The 23,574-nt window shown below is 46.2% G+C and overlaps 1 protein-coding gene across 1 annotated transcript in view; it reads right to left on the bottom strand.

The window, feature by feature from the left end:
• The window catches only part of SLCO3A1 (solute carrier organic anion transporter family member 3A1), a 140,486-nt gene that overhangs the window by 10,394 nt on the left and 106,518 nt on the right, over positions 1-23,574 (bottom strand). The window contains exons 5-9 of the mRNA XM_059858578.1: positions 13,968-14,132; positions 11,889-12,087; positions 10,875-11,013; positions 6,389-6,564; positions 3,177-3,241 (exon numbers count right to left, since the gene is read on the bottom strand). Coding sequence (XP_059714561.1) covers positions 3,177-3,241; positions 6,389-6,564; positions 10,875-11,013; positions 11,889-12,087; positions 13,968-14,132 — 744 coding nt within the window. The remainder of the gene's footprint in view (positions 1-3,176; positions 3,242-6,388; positions 6,565-10,874; positions 11,014-11,888; positions 12,088-13,967; positions 14,133-23,574) is intronic.

The following is a 23,574-nucleotide window of genomic DNA, read 5'->3' as shown; positions in this document are numbered from 1 at the left end:
TCATGACATGTATCCTAAGACTACAAATAAATTGGTTGTCTTCACTGTTCTCTTTGGTAACTGAGATCTCTTTATTTTATTTTCTTGATGACTGGAGCTCTGCAGATTTTGTTTGATCTTCTTTATATGTTGGTAAATGCAGGAATTAAGAAAGGTTATATGGGCTTTTGGTACTCATTTGAACCAGTCATTAATAGCACAAATGTAGTAAGTAAAACCAGATGATAAAAACACAAGACAATCTGTTTGTTAGAAATACTCGTTCCAGTCATCATATCTAAAAACCTATCTGTGTTCTGGAAAAAAATATCAGCACCAGCTCTTTGTTCATCATTTCAATGACTGGAAAATCCAGGCTGGGCTGGTTCTGCTTCTAAGTTCAAAGACACTTTTTTAGTTGAAACCTGTGAACAACCACACACTCAACCTGGATTTTAAAAATTCAGTTGGGCTCCTGCCACAAAGAAGCAAGAGGCTGTGCTGCTGACTGCAGTTTGTGTGCCCAGTGCTGCTGGATGGCACCTCAGGGGTAATATCCAGATCTGGCAGTGACTGAGGAGCCACACTCTTTCTGTAATAATAGAAAACCACATTTGGATCATAATTTTGAGGTCTGAGTCCCTGCTTGTTAACATGCTGAGAGATGTTGACACAAAGCTTCGGAGATGTGCAGGCTGAACTTCAGGGAGAGCTGCCATTCCCACCTATTGGCTTCAGCCTGGTGTCCACAGCAATTCGGGTTGGACAGTGCTCCTCCTAAGACTTGAGGAAGGACCTGTTTCCCTTGAACTCCAAAGCTACTCCCATGTGAATGCAGTCATGTGGAAAAACCTTTAGCAACCAGTGAATATTTCAGGTTGTTTTTAGCAGAGGAGAGGATGAGAGACTCACAGGAGCAAGTTGGTGCTCAGAACCCTTGAGACAAGGGAGATGAGCAGTTGCATTGCACACCTCCTGAGAGTGAACCCCAAAACTGTGGGGTCATGTTAGAATAAGAGGCAAACAACATGAGCTTGGAGGAAAAAAAATCTAAGGAAGTGCCCTTGTAAGCAGAGGCTCTCCCAGGATGTATGGTAATCACCACCCAGAAAGGATGCATCCAAGACCTTAAAGGTCTGAAATTCTTTGCCATTCCAAACCTTTGGCTCCAATGGCACTGCTTTACTCTCTTCTCTGGGAAACTGCAGTAATACTTTTATATGAAGACACTGTTAGGCTGCCCTCTCACAGCAGAATTCCTGTGAAATGAGACTATATATGCAGGAGGACACCAGGAGAATTCAGTCATGTTTCATGTTATTACAGTGAATATTAAAGAAAGTCAATCATGTTCCACCTCTTACTGCAAAGTGTTGCAAAAATTTCTGCTCTCTCTATATATATATATATTTTTCATAGCAGAAACTGTAGGGCTGCATAAAAAAAGGGGCTTCTGTCTTACTGAAATCTATTAGCTACGATTGCACCTTCGGGTCTCATACCTCTTGCATTTAATTCTCTCCTTTGGTGTAAGAAGCAGCTATTATCTCTGTCTTCTTAAGTCAAAGCTTAAAGGTGAACTGAAAAGCTTTTAAAATAAATCAGTAAAGCTATTCTCAAACCTCAGGCTGACAGAGGCACAATTTGGATACCCTTGCTCATATAGAAAAGTATCTTTCTCTTCATTTTCTGTGCGTTCCAGCTACATTGCTGATATGCTTCAGGATGTATTGTCTTATTTCATGGGAATCCCTTAGTGACAGAGCAACATATAAAGATTTGAATTTAAATTCTCACTATGGCTTCTCTACTGGAATGAAAAAAAGAAATCTGTTCAACTTAACCATACATGTCTGAGCCTGGTTTTAGAGGAATTCAGGATGCTGCCATCTCAGGAGGCTTCTCTCTTTTGAAAGGAAAAAAGAAAAGCTGAAAATCCCTCCCCTTAAGTATTTTTCCTTTGGAAACAACAGCCCACAGCCATCCTCCTTGCACACTTGCCTGCTGAGACTCCACAATCAGCCACTGACAGCTGAAGTCAGGCCAAAACCCACGAGCAGCACCAGCAGCTAAAGAAAATGCTGTGTTTGCAAGGCTTGACCAGAGCTGACCTGGGTCATGCCAGACACTTCCCTTTGAGTTATCTGAGCTCTGGGTAAGTTAACTTTAGGGAGCTTTTTGTGTGGCTGCAGTTACTTCACCAAAACCAATGGACATCTAATTGGCTTTGCTGTAAACGGGTCTGAGAGCACAATTTCCTGTTCAGCTTCAGGGGAACAAGGTGTTAAAAAAAATAAGTTAAAAAATGAAGTCACGTATTCAAAATGATGTGAAGTACAGGATTTTCAGTCCTGTACTTCCCAGTGTCTTGCTGTAGCCTAAGAAATGGCACTTTAGTCTCCAGCTCATTCCTTTGGGACCAAGGGAGCCATGCAGGGAAGGTGCTCTCTGTGACCTGCTAAAAACATAAGTTCCACTCCCACAACATGCAGAAACCCTGGGCATGAGATGGTCCCACACAACAATGGATCAGAGGATTTTGCCCTGAACCACTGAGACTAATGAGCTGAAATAGCAGAGCTTTAAAATAGGAGCCACCTCTTCCAGAGGGGGAAAAAAACCAGCCAGAAACAAGCAGCAGCCTGGTATGTTCCCTTTAATTCATACATGAGGAGAACATACTGGTCCAGAGGAGAAACCATAAGCAGTTTAATGGGATATTAACCCACAGGAGGAAACAAGGACTCAGCTTGTCTCATTTTCCTGGTTTCATTTCTGAGACTCCCAAAGGAAGGGGCAAACTCACCTTGTAACACAGGTCCTGTCCCTCAAAGGAGGGTGAAAATCCATATCCCTCCACTTCAGCAATGTGCAGTACAGCAGTAATTCTGCAAGCTGCTGACATGTTATTAACAGCTACAGAAGAGAAACTGGTTGTGTGGGACCATGGGAGAAACAGCCATTTCTCATGCAACACTGCATTTTCTTCCATTAGCACAACACAAATGGCAGGAAAAGTGCCTTCAGGAGCCTTGATGTGACATCCCTCACAGAGAGGGCTCGGACCCCAGTGTGTCAGACCCCTCTCACGACAATGACAGCACTACAGGGAGTAGAAATCAACTTCTGCATGTTAAAAATGGAGTGTTCCAAGAGGGAACAAAGGGTGGGAGAGGAGACACAACTTTTGTACCTACCTAGCAGCCGGAGCAGCAGGAAAAGCACCCCCAGAGCGTAAGACTTGAGTTCAGGGCTCACAGTCCTGCAGGGAGGAGGGAGAGGCAGAGAGAGAAATCAATTCCTGTTGTTGTGCTTTGATTAACACACCCTGTGGCCATTCTGTGCTGTCAGCCAGGATGCCACCAGCACCTCTTCAAAAAGTCATTAATGGGGCTTTTCTCCTGCCTTCTCCTGGACTGCCTACAGCCCCAAAAGTAATTGCATTGGCAATAGGTTCAGGAATTAGCCAAGTCATTAATAACAACAGCTAATGTTGACATTGGATGTTTATAAGCTGCCCATCAAATTTTCAAGGCTCCAGATGTTGAGAACTGGAGGGAGAGAAAACTTTTGGTTCTGAAACTCCCCAGACTACTGGGTACAAGAGAGGGAGGGGAGAATGGTGGACCAAAAGGTTCAGTCATGCTGGTGATTCAGTGAGGAAGTGCTCAACACTGGTTTTCATGCAGTTTGCAGCGCCTTCTGCTATGAGCACAACCACTATTGCATCAAGAGTTATCCTTCAAAGGTGCTTTAAAAAAACACTCATGGCAGGGGTGGTTCTCTGTATAAATACACTGGAGGGGCATCGGCCAAAACTGATAAAACAGGGCCAGTGAGAGCTTTTAAGTGAGGAGAAGATCCTTCTGATCACCTGCCTTCCTCTCACCCAGTCATGGGCCATGTAATACCACACCATGACTTCTGCATGAAGCCTGTGACTTCAGGATCAATTTCAGCATTTTCCAGGCAGATCCCCACACTTTATGTCTAAAGCCTTTATGCCGGGAATTATACGACCTTGGAAAAATGTTCCAATGGTTAATGGGTTGGCTCAAATAGGATTCTACAGTTGGGTGAGGAATGAAGGAAACAGAGCATTAAAAGTTTATTTTAATGAAAAAATAGATTATCACATGGAATATTCACAGTGGGCTTTTAACTGGTGGTGGTGTCCTTCCATCTACTTTTCTATATTTAAGACCAAAGTCAATCCCCATACCTTAGGCTGGAGTAAAAATTGCCACTTGGAGACATCTCCTTTTCTCACTGACTACAGCAGTGACCAAATGACTTGCTAAGACAAGACATTTAATTTGTAGACACTGAGTCCATTTTTAAATAACCATGGGAGCTGCCAGTGTCACTTGTCACTGCTCTGGACACCAAGGACACATTCATATGACACAACTTTCTTTAAGCAATGGAAGATGGCAGTTGCAAGACAGCACAAGGTGGTATCTGGCTCAGAGCTCTCTGCTGTACATTTGGTACATTTTGTCAGCTATCAGTGATTCTGAGTGAAGTTACAAATCTGGATGTGTGAATTGTTTATTTCCTACAGCTCTGAAATGAGTATGTTTAATCTTCCCTCTGCTTTTCTTATTCCCTGGTATTCTTCTTCCTGGCTTATCTCATTTGAAGGCAACACTAAGATGTCTCCATGCTGTATCCTAAAGGTGCTGGCAGCTTCCTTGAACAAAGAACTCTTCAAACTCCAAATTGCTTTTGTCACAATATTTATCATGAGGAAATTTGATTTCCCTTTAGCTACCAAAGATGCAAAGAGAGAAATGAACTAGCAGGCGGAATATCTCATTTTGTATCCTGCAGGGAGACATGCCCTCACAGAGCTGTTCTGTCCAAAATCCACTCAAGAGTGTGTTTCTAATACAGACCTTATTGATTGAATTTTATTGGAATTTTCCAGGCAGCAGAATGGATCTGCTATTTATGCCTCTGGTTATTAGTCTCAGTAAATGACAGCTTGGACAGCTAAGTAATTTTGGATAAATGTGGGCTTAGATATATATGTATATCATAAGGTGAAGCGTTCCATATGTCTGGAAATAACACAAGGTCAGTTATTTGAATAAGCTACTTTTGCCCACCTATTCACACTGGTTTAACTCAGACATGTCCTTCAGACTTCCAGGTACCTTATGTTCTTGGACTTGGTCCAGGGTGAGAGAAGTTAAACTCCAGTCAGGGAGGTACTCACCAAAGCTAGCTTTAAATTTTCCCGTGGTTTCTGTGGTCTCCAGACTATCTCAAAAGGTGAACCTAAGCCTCTCTCTAAGTCATTACGTGCTGAGAACATGGGGTGGTAATTCTGCCCCTCTCCCGATGCAGCTGTAACCTCCTTACTAGCTGGATTGGAAACTGCACATCTGTATTTCCATGTTAATCCCAGAACAACCCCTGCCACCATTCTCTGCAACATCCCTGCAGGAATCTTGTCTGTTTGGGGGCCCAGTTCCACCTCACTCCCTCCACCAAAGGAGAGCTCAAGCAGTTCTTGTTTTCTCTCCAGCAGCTCCATACTGCAGGCTCTGAACTGGGGCCATGCCTGGCTAAGCCAGGCACTAACAAGTGAAAAAAAGTGGCTTAGAGAAAAAATGGCTTAAATAGAGGTTCAGTTCAAAGTCATGGGTCTGGGGACACTGAGCTTGGTGTAAAAGGCAGAGGCCAGGAGCTGTGTGGGACCCTCAGCTCCCCCCTGTACCCTAGGGCCCCTCCAGCCCTGATCCTATGCCAAGATCCCACTACCTGATGAGGACGGTGACTGATGGTCCTGCTTGGTGAGAACGATGACTGATGGCCCACCTGATGAGGATGGTGATGAAGCCCTACTTGATGAGGATGATGACCAAAGCCCCACCTGATGAGGATGGTGACCAAGGCCCCACCTGATGAGGATGGTGACCAAAGCCCCACCTGATGAGGATGGTGACCAAAGCCCCACCTGATGAGGACGATGACCAAAGCCCCACCTGATGAGGACAATGACCAAAGCCCCACCTGATGAGGACGATGACCAAGACCCCACCTGATGAGGATGGTGACCAAAGCCCCACCTGATGAGGATGGTGACCAAGGTCCCACCTGCTGAGGACGGTGACCAAGGTCCCACCTGCTGAGGACGGTGACCAAAGCTCCCCTGATGAGGATGGTGACCAAAGCCCACCTGATGAGGTTGATGACCAAGGCCCCACCTGATGAGGACGATGACCAAAGCCCTACCTGATGAGGTTGATGACCAAAGCCCCACCTGATGAGGATGGTGACCAAAGCCCCCCTGATGAGGATGGTGACCAAAGCCCCACCTGATGAGGTTGATGACCAAGGCCCCACCTGATGAGGATGGTGACCAAAGCCCCCCTGATGAGGATGGTGACCAAGGCCCCACCTGATGAGGATGATGACGGACGGTGTCTGTGCCATGGCCCCGATCATGCTGCAGACACACATCACACACAGGAATGTCAGGAAGGCCTCTTCGCACCCCGGGCTGGGGCATTTGCCAGGAACGACGGTGGCGTTTTCGGCAGGGACCGAGGTGAGGCACGAGCAGCCACTGAGGTTCTGCAGAGGAGCACAAGGAGTCAGGAGAAGGGAGAGCTCTGATCCCCACTGCTGCCCTCTGCAACAGGGCTTGTCAGCAGCAGTGCCTAATCCTCTAATGGTCAATTAAATAACTCCTAAGTGCTTGTTGGAGGGGGGCTTGGAAAGAGTTTCAGGAGTGTCAGAGCTGACACATGCTGCCAGCAAGGCAAAGCTGTCCCTTGGCTTGTTTCTTTTCTTCTGCTCCTTTCAAGTCTCTCCCATAAATGTCACGGTGACAAAATTATTACCGAGTTCTACCTCTTTGGAGGAGAATAAAGAAACAATCTGTGTCTCTGTGACAAGGAAGATTCCCCCCATTATGGTTCTAATTACTTTCTTATTTACCTCCGTCCTCTTGGCTGTTGCAATTAAACTGAAGTACATTAAATGCAGGTAAATCTGCAGCCCTGCTCTTGGCTGCAGGTTTGGGGTCTGTTTCCAGCACCTCAAACCCTGGGCAGGAGCCACCCACGATGGGTGCTGCAGCTCACCCAGAGCTGAACCACCACAGCCTGGCAGCACGGATGCTGCTGGACCTCAGTGCACTCCAGGGCTAATAAAGGACATCTGGTTCAGAGGGATTTGTGTTGAGCTAAAAGCTCAAGTCAAGCAAGATAAACTTTATCAATATGTGATCAGAAGGAGGGTGGAATGACTGCATTTTGCTTTGATCTCTCCAGCAAGTGCAGGATGTGAAAAGAAGCTTTGTTTGCCAGTCACAGATTTAAGGATTTTTTTTTTTTCCTTATTTTCCAAATCGCCCTCCTGAATTTCTGAGTGGGGGATGTCAGTGCAATTAAGGCACACAATACTACCAAGAAATCCCTTAACGAATACAGAAAGAAACAGTCATTAATGATTCATGGCTTGTCTTCACAAGCCTGCTGGGTTTGCAGGTCACATGTCTGGATGAGGAGTAACGTCATAAAATATAACATATTGAAAAGCAGCTCAATCTCCTCCCCTTCTCCTCTACCATGTGCAAGCAGAAATTCCTTTGCTTTTCTGCCAAAGGGGTCCCCTTAGGACCATACAAAAGCACACTTTCTGGTTCACTGCCTCCAAAGATAAGGATCAGCAGGGATACTACTCCAACCCTTCTGACACCAATCTCTTTCTTCTGCACAGGAGTCAAATCATTTTTTTCCAATTAAGTGCACAGAGGACAAGAGAGACTGTGGTGCAGAACTCTAGGAGAGCTGGAGCAGACATGCAGGTGCCTTTCTGCTGGCAAGCAGTAATTAAAATAACAAATTCCTGTGCTGGGAGTTAGAAGCTGACACCTGAAGGCTCCAGAATGGTGACAATTAGCACCACTGAGGTGGTATTTGCACAGAAAACAGGAATTTGTAGCTTCTGGCTCTTACTGCAGTGCATTGCTAGCCACCAGCCTGGACAAGGCCCTGTGAATCAAAACCCATGTAGGTCTGGAAAAGTATACACCTGCACTGAATAACCCTTGGACAAAATTCCCATCACAGCAAACACACAGAACTGGGTGTTTATTTCCCATGGGCTCTCATCAAGGGACAGAAAGTACCTGTTTCAGGCAGTGGTGGGGCAGACTGTCTTCCCACTGGTGGGATTTTTTTACAAAGCACAAGGCAGATTCTACCTTCACTGCCTGAAAATTTGTCCCTCAATCTGCTTTTTTGACCACTTTGCTTCAAGGTGCTGGCCCGAAGCAGTGTGAGTGGTTTGTACCAACCACCTCAGCTTGCCTAGCACTGCACCTCATCCTTACCTGGCAGATCTTTGATCTTTTATTACTGACACAGTATGCAACTCACAGACATCAAACAAGGAAACATCAAAGATGGAGTTATAACTTTGTCCTGTGGAGAGGAAATTTTTTGCTACCTGTGCCAAACTTCTGAAGATCTCCTTGTCTGCAACCCCACTGCATTCAACCACTTGTTATCAGAACCTTCTGCTGCCCAGCAACCTGCACACCCAGATTTATGTGTGCCAGTGAAGCTACACAGATGCAAAGTTTACACCTTTAACAGCATCCTGACTTTGGTGTGATTATCCATGCAAATTACCCATGTTTTTAATTACTTGTTTTTTAAGCTCTGGCTCTGACAGGGAAGGGACAGGCTGGTATTTCAATGCAAAGCTGTGAGGTGCCAGCACAGTAACTCCAGGCTGGAATTCATGTGTCTCCATACAAAATACTGAGAGAGTCAGTGGCATCAAACAAACAAGATGCACAGTCCAACACGTGGTATGCAAGGGTCACTCCCAGGAATAGCTTAAAAGAAAAAATTCTTGGGAGTGCCAGAGCTCTGCCTACCAGCACTGATATTCCTATGGCTTTTTGGACAAGTGCACCTCTGGAATCAGCTCAGTAAGAGAGAAGGAATGAAAAAGAAAAAAATACCTGAGCTACACACTGCTTGTAGAAATTGTTCACAGAGGAAAAGTGAAGAGAAGCAGTCAGAAACATAAAATGTAGTAAAGTTAAATAAAGCATTCAGAGAATTTTATGTCCCAGTAAAAAGCAACCCTTGTCTCATCACAAGCACATAACATTCACAAGACCCTCCAGACAGGTCATTACCTGGATTATGGGTTTAAAACTTGGTTTGGCAATTTGGCTTTGCCTCAAGGCCATTGCATGGCCAAACTGGTCCATAATTCTTGATAATGCCCTTTCCCAGCAGATGCTATTGCTTCACCAATTTGTGTTCAAAATGTTACTGCAAAAAACCCCCACAAAACAAAGAGATGAGAAGAACCCCAAGGATGACAACAGAAAGGCAAAATGAGAAGGAGTGAGTAAGAGAGAGCATGGGGGAGAGTGAGTTTTTTGCTGAGAGGTCTGCTCTTGCAGAGCACAAGGTCAGGCAGCTGCAGATTGAAGGGGCAGAGCTGAATTTTCATTACCATGCTCCTTCCAGAGGAGTCAGAGCTTTGCCTTGCACTGCACAGTTCTCTCCCACACTCCAGCCACACACCACCACCAGCTGAACACTTGCTGAAGGCTTGGTGAACTGGTGAGACATGATTCTGTGTGCCTGAAACAAGCTGGTTTCCTCTTAAAATCATCCTGCTGCCATCTCAGGTGTTGACTTCTTGGGAGGAGGAGGAGGAGGAAGAAGAGGGCAGGGATATAACACCTTCACATGTCACACGTTGATGTGGATCCTTGTGGGGCTGCTGAAATCTCAAAACTGTGGTGTTTCAAAGGGATGCCTGCATCTCTGAGGCTGGAGGGGAATGGAGGAGACAAGCTGCTCAAGCAGGACAAGCTCACAGGTGATCTTGGGGGGAGGCTGCACTGCCAGCAGCACTCATGTGTGCCTTGTCTCCAGGGCAGGAAGGGAGGTTTGGTGTCTCCTCAGAGAGGAAGGATGAAGCCCTGGGGGGATATAGTGGTGAGCACTGATGTGTGGGCACAAACAGTGCCTGTGACCAGGCTGACCTCCCACAGACTCCACACAGCCTGGCACAGCCCCAGGCAGTGAGCAAGGATGTAGGAATCCCACCAGCCCCCACCCACAGGAGCAGCAGGCACTCATTTTCAGTGTAACCCAGAAGACATTAACATTTCAGCAGCAAAAAATGAAAAAGCTGACTTTTAAGATATTGTTAAAAATTCCCCACATCTTCTTTATATGGAGATAGTTTGGTCTTTAAGAGTTTTCTAAGGGAAAAAATTCTTAGAGAGAACTGAAAAATGCAGAATGTCTTTGGATGGAAACTCTGCTCCCCTGACAACTGCTCTTGCTGCTGCCTCAGAGCAAAGCAAGGAAAGAGAAATAAGCAAGTAGATTTAAAGGAAAGCTTAAACAAGGGTGAATAAAACCAGCAACTGCTCACAACTGTCTAGGAACCAGATTCAGGGAAAGAGCAAGAGGAAGGAGACTAAAAGGGTTGGGCAGGGCAAACATGGGCAGGTGGAGAAGAGGAGCAACAGGATAAAAGAGGAGCTGGTTCCTCAGCTCTCCCTTCTGGGCTAGGGATCTCCTGCAGAGGATGTGTTCTGCCACTGGACACCTGTGCAGATGTCCCATCACGTTCCTTGCTTCCCTGCTGAGGAGGAAGACGAGGGCAGGAGGTTGTGAGATCCCATCCTGCTCTGTGGGTGACCCTGCACAGAGTGGGCATTTATGGAACAGAGTGAAAAACAACAGGGGCTCAGGCCCACCAGAGCTGTGAGCTCAGCTTTTGGGGTGCAGCCACGGGCTGTAGGTGAGCTGCCCTACCAGACATGCAGCAACCTCACTCACTTGAGCTGCCAGAACTCTCCTGCAGGTGAGGGGTCCCCAGGAAAGGCCACTCACCGTGCTGCTGCAGCCAGCAAAGCAGGCAGATAAGTATGTGACCCCATCTGCCCCACACACTGGAGTGAAGGAATCAGTTTGGCATTCACAGTTGTTATTGCACGGGGAATATGGGTCCAGAGATGAGGTTGGAGTTGAGCTGTAAGACAAAGAGAGAAAGAAATTAATGGACAGTGTGGTATCAGCCAGCTTCCCCAACTGCTGCCTCACAAAGATGCCTTTGAGGGGGATAGTTAAGGCAAACACATTAAAAAAAGCAGTGGGCAGGCTAGCTGGGTTCCAGCTCTAAGAAATCCAGGCTACAGCCTCTCCTTGGAGACTGAAATGCCATGGCCACTACCTTCCTGCAAAAGAGAATCTAATGCAAGGCTTGGGCTTCCCTGTTACCTCAACAAGAAGCCTCAAGGAAACACAAAGAGAGGCTCTGGAGATTGCTCTGTGTTTTTCTGCAACACTGTAAGGAGCTGACAGGCTGATGTCATCTAAAGAGTTGCCACTGCATACAGGAGCAGTCAGGAAGAAAATACCAGAAAACTCTCTCCAAGTCCTGTGAGGCACAGGACATAACAGGGTTATGTGGGCCTCACTTCTCACATTAAAATGAGCCTGCAGCCAAAAACACTTTCTCTTCACCATATCTGTATTTCCAGGCATCTAAAACCTGGTTCTACAGATTCCCCTCAGGCACTGAAATCAATGCACAGAGCAGTGCATGTCCCTTACTGCCAGGACAAACCAGACCCAATGCTCCAGAGGTGCCTGTGGGCACAGACTCAGATCTGGCACCTTTTGATTCAGTTTGATTGCATTTCAGATTTCAGTGAAACTCTGTTGTCATCTGCAGGTGCTAAGGTCTCTCAGTGGTGAGTGGCATGGAAACATCCCACACTGAGAGCCCACAGAACACTGCCTTCTCTGCTGGCTCTGTGGCTGTCTGAAGGCCAGCACTGCCTTTCAAGGACACCAACATGGATTGATGCTGGTAGAGCTCCCTGAAACTCTCTGTGGACTCACTTGTTTCCATAGGGAACAGTAACCCCTGCCACAGGTCCTGTGTCACAGCCCAGGAACAGGAAGGACACGTAGCAAGCTGTGGACACCAGGTTCACCAGCATGGCCATCCTGATGGCTCCCAGAGCAGACAGGCTGAGCTTCTTCACCAGCAGACCACCCAGGAATATGCCCAGACATGCACACGGGATTGCTGTCATCCCTGCAAGAGGAAAAAGCAGTTAGCAAGGCCCAGGGAACTGCACTGTGACAGGGCTGAGCTCTCCAGCAGCCAGAGCTGTGCACTGGCAGGAAGAAACCTTGCAATGCCCAACTGCTGGAGTAGCACCAAGCTGGGGTTGCCCAAAAAAAGGAACAGATGCAAACAGGCATGCTGCCTTGCATGGAGGAACCAGGATCTTCTGCCAGTTCTCATGCAGGCTGGAGGGAATGCCAGGCTTGCTGAGCTTGGCCCAGCCTGACCTAAGCAGCAGCAAATAAAGTCAAGAATTTTCTGACGTGTCTGGAGGCTTTGGATGAGCCCTGCTGGTGCGACTCACAGGAGTCTATCTTCAGAGACTAGGCAGGAGCAGCATTTGAAAATATGAAATCTCCCTAAAAGAATTTTCTTTAACTGTGAAATGCAAAATCACTGCCAGAAGTGACTCCCTTTCCAGCACAGACAGAAATTACCACACTATGCTTGTTTGGGATCACTTTTATCCCCTTGCTGCCAGATACACTCCAGAACTCACTGCCTGAACTGTGCTTAGAAGAGAATCCCAGTCATTTCTAGACTCCCTTAAACACCATGTGAGAAATCTGATTACAACTTTGCTTCAACAAGTTGCTGTGAGAAACAGGGCGGTATCCAAGTCTCCTTTGCCCCTGTCAGGTCAGAAGCAGGATGTGCTCTGGTTCATGGGTGATCCCCTCTTTGCTGGCCACCCAGCTGCACTCACATGCTGACTGTCCAGCCAGCTCCCACCAAACAGCTTTTTCCCTTCTCCCACTGGGTCAAGAGTGAAGTTACTTCCCTTTGCCAAGCCTTTGATTTTCAGGAAAGATGGAATTGCCTAACAACGTTGAGACCTCTGGCCTTCTGTCAAATCGTATTAAAATTCACTGGCAAATTCCTGGGTTGCTGGGGGAGGCAAGGCTGACTGCAGGGGATTGTTTCTTTTGGAAAACCAGGCCAAAACCAGATGATATCAATGAGTTTAACAGGGATATAAACAACTGTCAGAAGAGCAGCTTGCAAACTCCTTGTTATGATAGGAAGATCCACCCATGTCCTGATGTCCCAGTTTTTTGACAGATCACTGCCAGCTGCCCATCTGGCAAGCTGTGGTCGCAGATCATCCAAGATCAACTTGCAGATATCTTAATTGGGTGCTGCTGAGAGAAAGGCTGTCATAAACAAATGGCTGGGCCTGCCTGGGATGAGCAGCAGCAGCAAATAAATGAATATTCTGCCATCAGTGTCCTGACAGGGAACAAATGAACACTGAGAAATGTAGAACGTGAGATCACAGCAGCATGGAATGGTCAGAGAGAAGGGACATTTGAAAGACGACCAAGCTGCACTAACTCAGGTACTTGAAGTGCTAATTGCAATCTTGTCATTTCCAGACCAAGGGGAAAGCAGTGACTAACAGGAGACACTGGGCTTCCTAACCCAGACTGAGATGGGCTGCAGAACTGTGGGCAACCAGAACCATGAGACAAGCAGTTCAATGGCCACACTATCACTTGGAGAGCAACTGCAGTCTCGGGCAACCAGACCCCATTTCTGCTGCTTCCAAGGCTCTCACAGACTCTCCTATCCTGGCTGTCCCATACTGCTTCCTACACAATAGGCTGGGCCAAGGGGAAGGGATGGCAGCAGGATGCAGTGGAGAAGGGATGCTGGAGGTCTGCTCTGGGCCAGGCAGCCGTGGCACAGCTGAAGGCCAACCCTCCCGCTCACAGACACATTCCCACATCTCAAACAAGTCACTTTTTGGGCAGCCCAACCAGCAGCAGTTTCCAGCCATGCTGAACACTTCTAAATCCTTTTGGAGGCCAGAGGTTGGGAGGTTTGGTGTCCCCTTGGTTACTCACCCAGGAGCTGGTTGGCAGAGGAGGTGGTGAGGTTGAACTGCTGCTCCAGGTACTTGCCCAGGAAGGCGGCGAAGCCGGCCACCACCGCGATCTCCATGCAGGCTGCCAGGATGATGCAGGTGAACACGGGGTTGGAGAGCAGGTGCTTAGTCACTTTGGGGATCACTAGAAGAGAGGAAAAAGGGAGAGGTGTGTGGAATTTTTGTCACTTGGGGTCACCAATTGTGGTGGTGTTCACAGGGGTCCCAGGACAAGGAAAGAGATGAGAATCTTGACTCCATGTTTCAGAAGGCCGATTTATTATTTTATGATGTATGTATTATATTAAAACTATACTAAAAGAATAGAAGAAAGGATTTCATCAGGAGGCTAGCAAGGAATAGAAATGAAAATGGAATGATAACAAAAGCTCATGACTCTCAGAGAGTCCGAGCCAGCTGACTGTGACTGGACATTAATCAGAAACAACCAACATGGACCAATCAAAGATGCACCTGTTGCATTCCACAGCAGCAGATAATTATTGTTTTTCTTTTCCTCTGAGGCTTCTCAGCTCCTCAGGAGAACAAATTCTAGCAAAAGGATTTTTCATAAAATATGTCTGTGACAGAGGTGTTTTTGTGTAGACTTGAGGTGCTGGAGGTGCCTTTCTCCTCTTCTGCAGGGTACACTCATTTCACATCAGGAGTAATTTCCTGTTCTGCACAGACAAGCTGCTTGGAATGTGGGAATGCCAGAACAAAGTGAAACACCCGAACAGTGCCACTTAAAAATTCAAGAACCAAGAGGTGCAAAAAGAAATCATCAGTGATTATTTACTCTTATAGAAAACTGGAAGAATGAGAAAAATTTCCAATATTGCTTTTTGTTTCCCCCATAGGGGAGTCAATCAAAACCTGGCGTGCTCTTTCTTCCCCTTCTCCTTTGCATACCTGCTCCCCATGAACAAAGGTGACAGGTGCCATCAGATTCAGCATAAATCCTTGCAAGCTTTCAGACACAAACTAACCCAGCTCTCATCTGGCTTTTCCTTCCCCTGCCATCCAGATTTGTTTCACCTTCCTATTCCTAACTGGCTCACTCACTAATGGTCACCTTCTTGCAGCATGTGTGGGTGTTTTCAGCAAGCTGAAACTCTCAGGCTTAGCCTGGCCCATGGATACCCATGGCACAAGGGTCCTCCTGCCTGGGACAGGCTTGTCAGTCTGTGTGTTCCCACAACCTAAAGCTTCTCCAGCCAACCAATGCATCCCATGTAGACCCTGCCATCCTTAAGAGGGTGGAAGAGGATGTGCTGTTCACTGTGTAGGACACACACATGTAGCTCTGGTTTCACGATCCCTTGGCTCTCCCCTTCCAAATCATCAGTGTCTAGAGCCCTGTCTCTTCCAAGCCCATCTCAATTTCCTATAGGCAAACAAGAGTTACCCTACAAAGGGAAATCTGTCTAATGAATCAGAGTGCACGTTTTCTACTCCAGCGAGCATTTTAATTATTGTAGAGATAACACAGCTTGAAGAGGAGAGCATCCCAGTACAGAAGAGAGCCTTGCTTTGTCTCCATACCTGATGACTAATTTCTCCCTGAATTAAATGTGAAAATCATTAAGTTTGAAAATTACCTTGAAGTAGTGTAGTGAAGCCTCAATGGACCCCTATTTGCATTTTGAAAATCCATCCCCCAGATCCCCTGTGGTGTATCAGGGGCTGGCAGATGATGTTTCTCTGGTGCTGGCTGATGTTTTCCCTCAGGGATTTTTTTGCACTGGCCTCAGCAGAGAATGCACAGCTCTTTGTCAAGGCTGTGCTTGGGTGCCCTTGGCTCCTTCTTGGGGACAGTGGAAAAAAGGGTTATAATTAGGTTTGATCTAACCTTTTTGGAAGAGGTCACTTCACAGTTTCTGGTCTCTTTAAATCAGAAACATTTTTCCAAGCTGTATAAAATTTCTGCTTCCTAAAGATTTACTGAACATAATTAAGGCACAAGAGGCATAGCAATTTTTAGCAGAATGGGTGAAAAAAGAAAAGAAAAAAGGGGGAAAAATGCTGTGTGGGAGGAATGGGGATGGGGGAATTCAGACATGGATAAATTTCAGAAGCCACCTGCTGCTTCCTTCAGTTCTTTGGTGGCCACCTACAGAATTTCCCCTTCTTGCCAGGAAAAATATAGAAAATGAAAAGGTGGACTTGGCAGTACTGAGCTTGAAAAGCCATATTTAAGGTATTAATGACTGTTGTGCCTCAGGAGTTCAGTTTGTTCAAGATTAATGGATTCCCTGAGATGTAGCTTTGAGCCAATTTAAATCCAAAGACACTAAGGTCTAGCTCTAACTTTATCCACCAAACAATAGTGATGACAGCCTGCCTTTTGCAGGAGGGAGCTCAAGATCACGGACATTTATTTCTGAAGTTGGCACCCAACCATCATGTGCTACCAAGGTCAAAATCCATCTTCTGTGCTTGGGGTGGACAACAAAAAATTTGCAGAGTTATTGCAGCATCTCTCACAGGAGAGGAACCCCTCACAAGTGCCTTGTCTGGCAGTGCAGGGCTCCAAGTCACAGCACTTCATCACATAAAGGGGCTACAGGAGAGCTGGAGGGGGACTTTTGACACGGGTGTGTAGTGACAGGACAACGGGCAATGGCTTTAAACTGAAAAAGGGAGGGATTACATTAGATATAAGAAAGATATTCTTTACAGTGAGGGTGTGAGACACTGGAAGAGGTTGCCCAGAGAAGCTGTGGATGCCACTGGAAGCATTCAAGGCCAGGCAGGACAGGGCTGTAAACAACCTGCTCTAGAGGAAGGTGTCCCTGCCCATGGTGAGGTGTCTGGAACAAGATGATCTCTAAAGTCCTTTCCCACCCCAATCTTTCTGTGATTCCTTGATTCCACAATCATTGCTTCTCCTTCCTGTGAGTTTTCTGGGACACATCCTGTCCTCTGCTGAATGTCTGACCACTGTCTACTGCAACTCTGTACCATCAGGCATGTGGGACACAAAACCCAGTGCAAAGAGTGCACAGACAATCAAGCAGCCTCCACCATTTCCTCAGCCAAGGCCAACTCATTCTCTTTCATCTTCTAAGGGAAATAACACGGGGTTCCCTATTGAATTGAATATCCTTTCATCTTCCTACTGCCATTTGCTAAGATCAATCATTTGACACTGGCTGCTGCCTCATCTGTCTCAGTTCTTGGGGTGAAATACCTCTGGGAAAAAGGTAAAAAGTCAGCAGCAAAGTTTAAAAATCTCTCAATGGACTAGAGTGACATGGTTTCAGCAGCTTGGCATATGGTGCTGGGTATGGAGTAGGAATGGAAATGCCTGATGGGGGACAGTGAAGTCCTGGGGAACACAACAGCTATGGATGGTGTTTTTCCACTGGAGCCAACCCAGCAGGGTGTCATGGTGAATGTTACCCTGCAGCTTTACCCAAAGGTTACCTGAACACTGTGGAGCAGCCCTTTGCAGCTACAAAGCTCAAATGAAGTCCTTTTACACAGTGGGAAAAGTCTTTTGGAGTCCAGAGAGTCTCAAAAATCTACCTGGAGAACCCACAAGGTGCAGCAGACACGGCATAGATAGACTCAGCCTCCCACTCCCAGAAGGATGAGCTCATTTCCCATCCTCATCCCGATGCACCCGACACGCTCCAGAAACGGCGGCAGAAAAGCGAATCCCGCTGCCCTGGCAAGATGCACTGAGGAGAACACAACGCCTCTTCTCACTGCTGAAAAGTAGTGAAAAGTACTTTAATCCCAACTCCTCAGACCATCCAGGTGCAGTGCTGGTCACAGGATCATCCACAAGCTGGGAGGGATCTGGGTGGATGTCCCAAAGCTCTCCAATATCCCCCACAAATCCCTTGATTTCCCACCTTTTCACACTCAAACAACACCAGTGCCAAGGCATCCAAACCCCCTGCCTCTCTCCCTCCGTGGGGCCTCTGTGGATGACAGGCCAGGGGCTTGACAAATGCACACACTTATGTACACCAAGTAGCTTTGATTTGTCACTGCACATCGGGGAGTAGCGGGGATAATTGGCAACCTCATTACACGAGGTTTAACTACTCTCCAGAAACGACAAACTATAATCATCACGTTGGTGCTTGAAATGAATTGTTTGGAACATTACAATCACCAAGGCCCCTGTTTCTGGTTGGAGCACCCTACAGAGACATGTTTTCAATTTGCAGTAAAGATGAAGAACACAGAAAGCAAAGTAATAAATTAGAGGGAGGTTTACAGCCCAGTCCACCTAGGACAGAGTGGTGAGGGAAAGGCAAAATGTAGTAGTGAGCCAAATATGACTTTCTACTACCCATGTCAGCAGCAAGCCTCAGGTCTGAAGAGAAAGCAAAAGGCAAAACCTCCACCTGGCTTGAGGAAAAATGGGATGAAGAAAACAGCACAGGCAGCAAGAATAAAACACGTTCTGGAAAGAGGTGGCTCCTGTAAAAGAGAATATGGAGTAAGGCAAGAGGCACTGAAGATATCTCAGGTGAGGTCAGTATGCTGAAGTTCCACGTGCCCTTGGCAAAATTATCACAATGGATATGAAGGAAAAGCATGACACATAAATCAAAAAAGCCTTCCAGACAAGATGCAAGCTTGAAGCAGCAGTTACATACTCAAGCATGGAAAGCAGGTCCTTCTAGTCCATCATCTTCCCTGTAGGAACCACCTTTACTCGACTTGAGAGGAGGACACAACCCTCCCTCACCTGTGACACAGAAGTCCTGGAAAAGCATTTTTTTGGAGACAGGCTCTGCAGGCAGCTGAGCTGCTGCTCAGCTTTGGCCCTGAGGTGTGCAGGCTGAAGGCCTTTCTGAATTTTTTAATGGTGCTGACAAGATGCTGGCTTGGAAACAGCCAAGAAAAACCTGACAACAGTATCTGCACCCTCGTGATACCCAAGCCAAAGAAAACTCAAAGACTGAGAGAACCTGATGCCTTTTATGATCACCACCTTCTCACCTAAGACTTGAACTTCCCAGCAAGCCTTTAAAGTGTTTGCAGGGGGACAAGACCCAAATCCAAAAAGGCATTAAAGTCTAAACCACCTGGGCCACAGGCTCACCTCTGCAGCTGTGAATGAAGGTATAGATGGAGCCCTCTCCAAAAGCTCGTCACTATCAGTCATGAGAAGTCAGGAGTTTAAAACTACCCTTGTTAGCCTTTAATCCTGCCCAATCCCATGAACTCCCACTGAGGATTACAGGCTCCCCATGGTACAGGTCCTCCCTGCACAGCTGGGAGTTTCTGGCCCAGCACTCTGCTCCCAGTGAGCACTTTCTGGGAGAGAAATCCCGGATTCAGAGCAGCTCCCTCCTGAGGAATTCAGCAGACTGGTACACGGAGCAGGGCAGAACTGAACAGAAGACAAGGCAGCTGTCAGCTGTACGTCCCAGCTCTCCTACACTCTTGAAAATGAAGCTGGAAAGAAACCAAAATGTTTCCAAATCCAGGGAATTTGCAGTTCTGAAATACATTTAATTCCACAGTGAGTTTTCTTTTAATTCCTCGTGAATGAGCTTCCCTTTCCAAACCTGGAGGATTCCATATCAATTTCAATCCTTTTAGGGTTTTAATCTCTCTTGCTAGACAGAGCGGCAGAACATAACGAATTTCTGGTTTAAATCACTGCAAAACAGAATGCATTTAGGGCAGAATGCTTCAGAGGTGTTAAAGATCATGCAGAGGAAGCATTCTGAAATCAAATTTCATCAGAACTGGCCGCTCAATTCAATAGATGAGACATTTCTGCATGGAAAAAAAGGACGGGTTTTAATGAACAGTTTCCAAGCACGTCCCAGAGCAGGTGGTGTGACAGAGGCAGGGGGTGAGAGGGCAGATGTGGACAGACACAAGCAGAGGGCACAGGTGCCCTGACAGAGCTGAGCATCTTCTCTGGCCTGAGGAGCAGAGAGGTCCCCAAGGCACAGCAGAGGCAGGAAAGCAAAGCTGTGCCCCCCAGAAGAGCAGGGACGGCACAGCCCATGCCTGAAGTGCTCTCACAGACCACACAGAGAGCACAGGGCTGGAACAACCCTGCCAGGCAGGAGCAAAGAGCAATGGCAGCATTTATTCAGACTTCCACTGCTGCTAATCCTTCACTTCTCTGCGCTCCCAAATGGATTTGCTTTGCTGAAATGAAATACTAATCAGGCAAAGCGGTGCAGCATCCATGTGCCAGTTTAGCCACGGGAAGCAGCTCCCAGGACTGTCCCAAAGCTTTCCTGCCTGAGCTGCCGTGCCCCTGTGCTGAGCCCCCTGCTGCCTCCACTGCCTTTGATTGCCTCTTCACCTCGTGCTCTTCAAAGGCACCACTTTCATTTCAAGTTTAGAGCTCCTCTTAAGACTGCTTCTTTCCTGGCATGAAAATACCCCACAGGAAGAGATGCCAGGGCTTTCCAAAAGCTGGGCCCTCCCTCCTGCTTAGACTTTGACAGAGATGTAAAAGATCAATACTTTGAGCATGTTCCTTTTATATTAGTCCTGGCTTTTTTTTTTTTTTTTTTTTGCGTGCTAAGGCTAGAGAAAGCCAAGGAATCTCAGCCACTCAGCCAGCCCTCCATCTCACTGACTTCCAGCAGATCTTGTAGTGTCTGGAGCATCCTCCCACTTGCCAGCCGTGCCATGTCTCTAGCTGACAGCCATGACCCAGCTCAGAGCATGTCCCCAGCTGACACTGCCCTGCTGCCTCTCCTACCATGACCTTTCTCTTGTGACAGTCTTGTAAGGCTTCGAAAAAAATGTAAGGAAAAAAAAAAGCTCCTTCAGTAGCCAAAAAGGAGATGCAGTTCATCCTCTAAGGATGTGCTGTTGATACAGAAGGTGTTTGCATAATCAATCCAGAGAAACAGCTCTTTCTCCCCACACTTGACAAGAGATGGACAATCCACACCTCCATGCAGACATGGACACACAGCAGGAACAGCTCTGTCCAGGACCAGATTGCTAGAGAAATGCTTGCTAAAAATGAGTCAGAGTCGTGGCCATACAAACCCCAAGGAACATCTCTGGTCCCAACCCTCTGTACAGGCAAATCCTCTGCTGCTGCCCAGAGAAGCTGTGCTTGTCCCATCCCTGGAAGTGTTCAGGGCCAGAATGGATGGAGCTCTGAACAAGCTGACCTAGTGAAGGGTGTCCCTGCCCATGGCAGGGGGGTTGGAACTAGATGACCTTTAAGGTTCCTTCCAACTCATGCCGTTTTATGATTCCATGGATTCTGTTCAGCATCACAAATTCATGCAAAATCCAAGGTCATACTAGGACAGAAGACACAACTATGCATGCACATACATATTTTTAACCTCTGTATATAGCTAAGAGCCTTTTTTACCCCAGGAAAAAGCAGTCTTAACTTTCTCCAAGTGGTCTTAACTTTCTCCCTGAACAGTCTTAACTTTCTCCAAAGGAGAATCAACAAATAGATTAGGGAGACTTAAGATCTGCCACAAAAGAATGCCTGCAGATATTTCAGCTGCCACCAAAGTACTGTATACCCACAGAAAGATAAAACCATCACCTGAAACACTGCTCATTGGGAATGATGAGGTGTGTTTGCCTCACTTCAGCAACATGACTCCTGACCACATTCTGACTATGACAACAATGGCAAGGGATTTGAAAGGAGATGTCAGCTGCCGTGTCATCTGTGACAGCCTCAAAGGAATAACTAAAAAGGTCATTCCTTGTCTTATTTGATGTCATGTAAATTTTAAAGTCCATCTCCAAAGAGGCTCCTGGAATACTGACTGATCCGAAATGGGGTTACCTGCAGTGAGAGGGCTAACGTGGAGGCCTGTGGTGCCTCCTGATGTAATCAATACTTGAAGCATATGGATGTGGCAGTTTCATTTCTCTACTTCAATGAGCAACAGATGCTCAGTGAACCCCCCATGGCCTCCCTGTGTGCAAGATGCTCGGCACCATCCTCAGGCTGAACTGCTGCCCCTCCATGCAGCAGGGATACGTCATATTCTTTTATTTATCTATATGAAAACCTGCAAACATTTCCAGTGCCCACTCCAAAAGCTCAGTGGCCAGAAGCAGGCACTCTGATGTGTACACAACAAAAGCCACAGAACTATCCATATGGACAAATCATGGGAAAAGCCCATTCAAGAGAAAATCCTTGCAACAAGGATGAAAGGATGAAGAAATGAATTTTACTGACTGAGTTTCAAACAATTTATCCCTTTACTTTTCTTCTGAATTTCCTCATCAAGTCAAAATTTCACATCTTTGACCTTCCCTTAACAAACAACCACATCTAGTATTCAAGGCATTTTTATATATTTAGACAACACTTTTCCCCCCAAAGTCTCTTTTTCCTTCCCACCCGCACTTCATTCAACTCCCAATTAAGGTGGCTGCACAGGGAGTAAGTGATTTTGTCCTCATTTATCTAAATGCATCAGGCAGCAATGAAACCTGCTCTGCCACGGCAAGCAGCCACCAGTGCTACAGAAACACCCTCTCAGATGAAGGATTTTCCAGTACAGCCTAGAGAAAGGATGTGCCCACACTCTCCCACGAAATGCTGGGCCCTCAGCTGACTTTAATTAGACTCACCTCCATTTCCACCACTGTAGGACATGATGTGAGGCTTTCTCTCTAATTTGCTACAAGTCATGCTCTGCCCTGCCATTTGCTGCTATTCTGGGCTGGTATCTCCCTCTTCCCATTTCAGTTTGAGAGCTGTGGTGATGCCCAGCACTCATTGCTTTGTATCTGGAATTGCACTAGGCTGAAGCTCAGGTGCTGGGAGCTCCCAATTTCTTTTAAGTGCCCTTGCTGGCTCGCTCTCTGTTTTGGGAGGCAGAGGGGAGCGGGACAGTACTCTGGAGGGAAGTTCACAAATTGCTCTGGCAACTATGCTCCCCTTCATAATTTTTTAGCAACTCTATAGGACTATCATGCATTTCTCACAGAATTCACAGAATCACTGGGTTGGAAGAGACCTTAAAGATCATAGAGTCCAACCCAGGTCCTAACACCTCAACTAAACCATGGCACCCAGTGCCACATCCAGTCTTTTTTCGAAGACATCCAGGGATGCTGACTCTACGACCTCCCTGGGCAGGCCATTCCAGAACTTTATCACCCCTTCCGTAAAAAACTTTTCCCTAATATATTAAGAAATATATTTTATATATATAAAAAAAATATATTTATATAAAATATATTATACATAAAATATATTATATATTAAAATATTTTTATCTATAAAATATTTTAATATATAAAATATATTTCATATATAACTATATATTTTATAAAAATATTATATAAAATATATTTTAAATAAAATATTTTTATCTATAAAATACTTTTAATACATAAAATAGATTTTATAAATAAAAATATATTTTTCCTAATATGTTTTCCTAATATATTTCCAACCTGTATTTCCCTTGACACAACTTGAGACTGTGCCCTCTGGTTCAGCGCTGCCTGGAGAAAGAGACCAACCCCACCTCAATACAACCTGAACAACCTGGCCTAGTGAAAGGTGTTTCAGGGAGCTGTAGAGAGTGATAATGTCACCCTTGAGTCTCCTTTCTTCCAGGCTAAACATCTCCCAGCTTTTT

Source organism: Haemorhous mexicanus, chromosome 13 (genome assembly GCF_027477595.1).
Source record: "Haemorhous mexicanus isolate bHaeMex1 chromosome 13, bHaeMex1.pri, whole genome shotgun sequence".
Taxonomy (NCBI): Eukaryota; Metazoa; Chordata; class Aves; order Passeriformes; family Fringillidae; genus Haemorhous; species Haemorhous mexicanus.
Note: the sequence above shows the minus strand (reverse complement) of the source record. Positions and strands in the feature narration are given on the sequence as shown.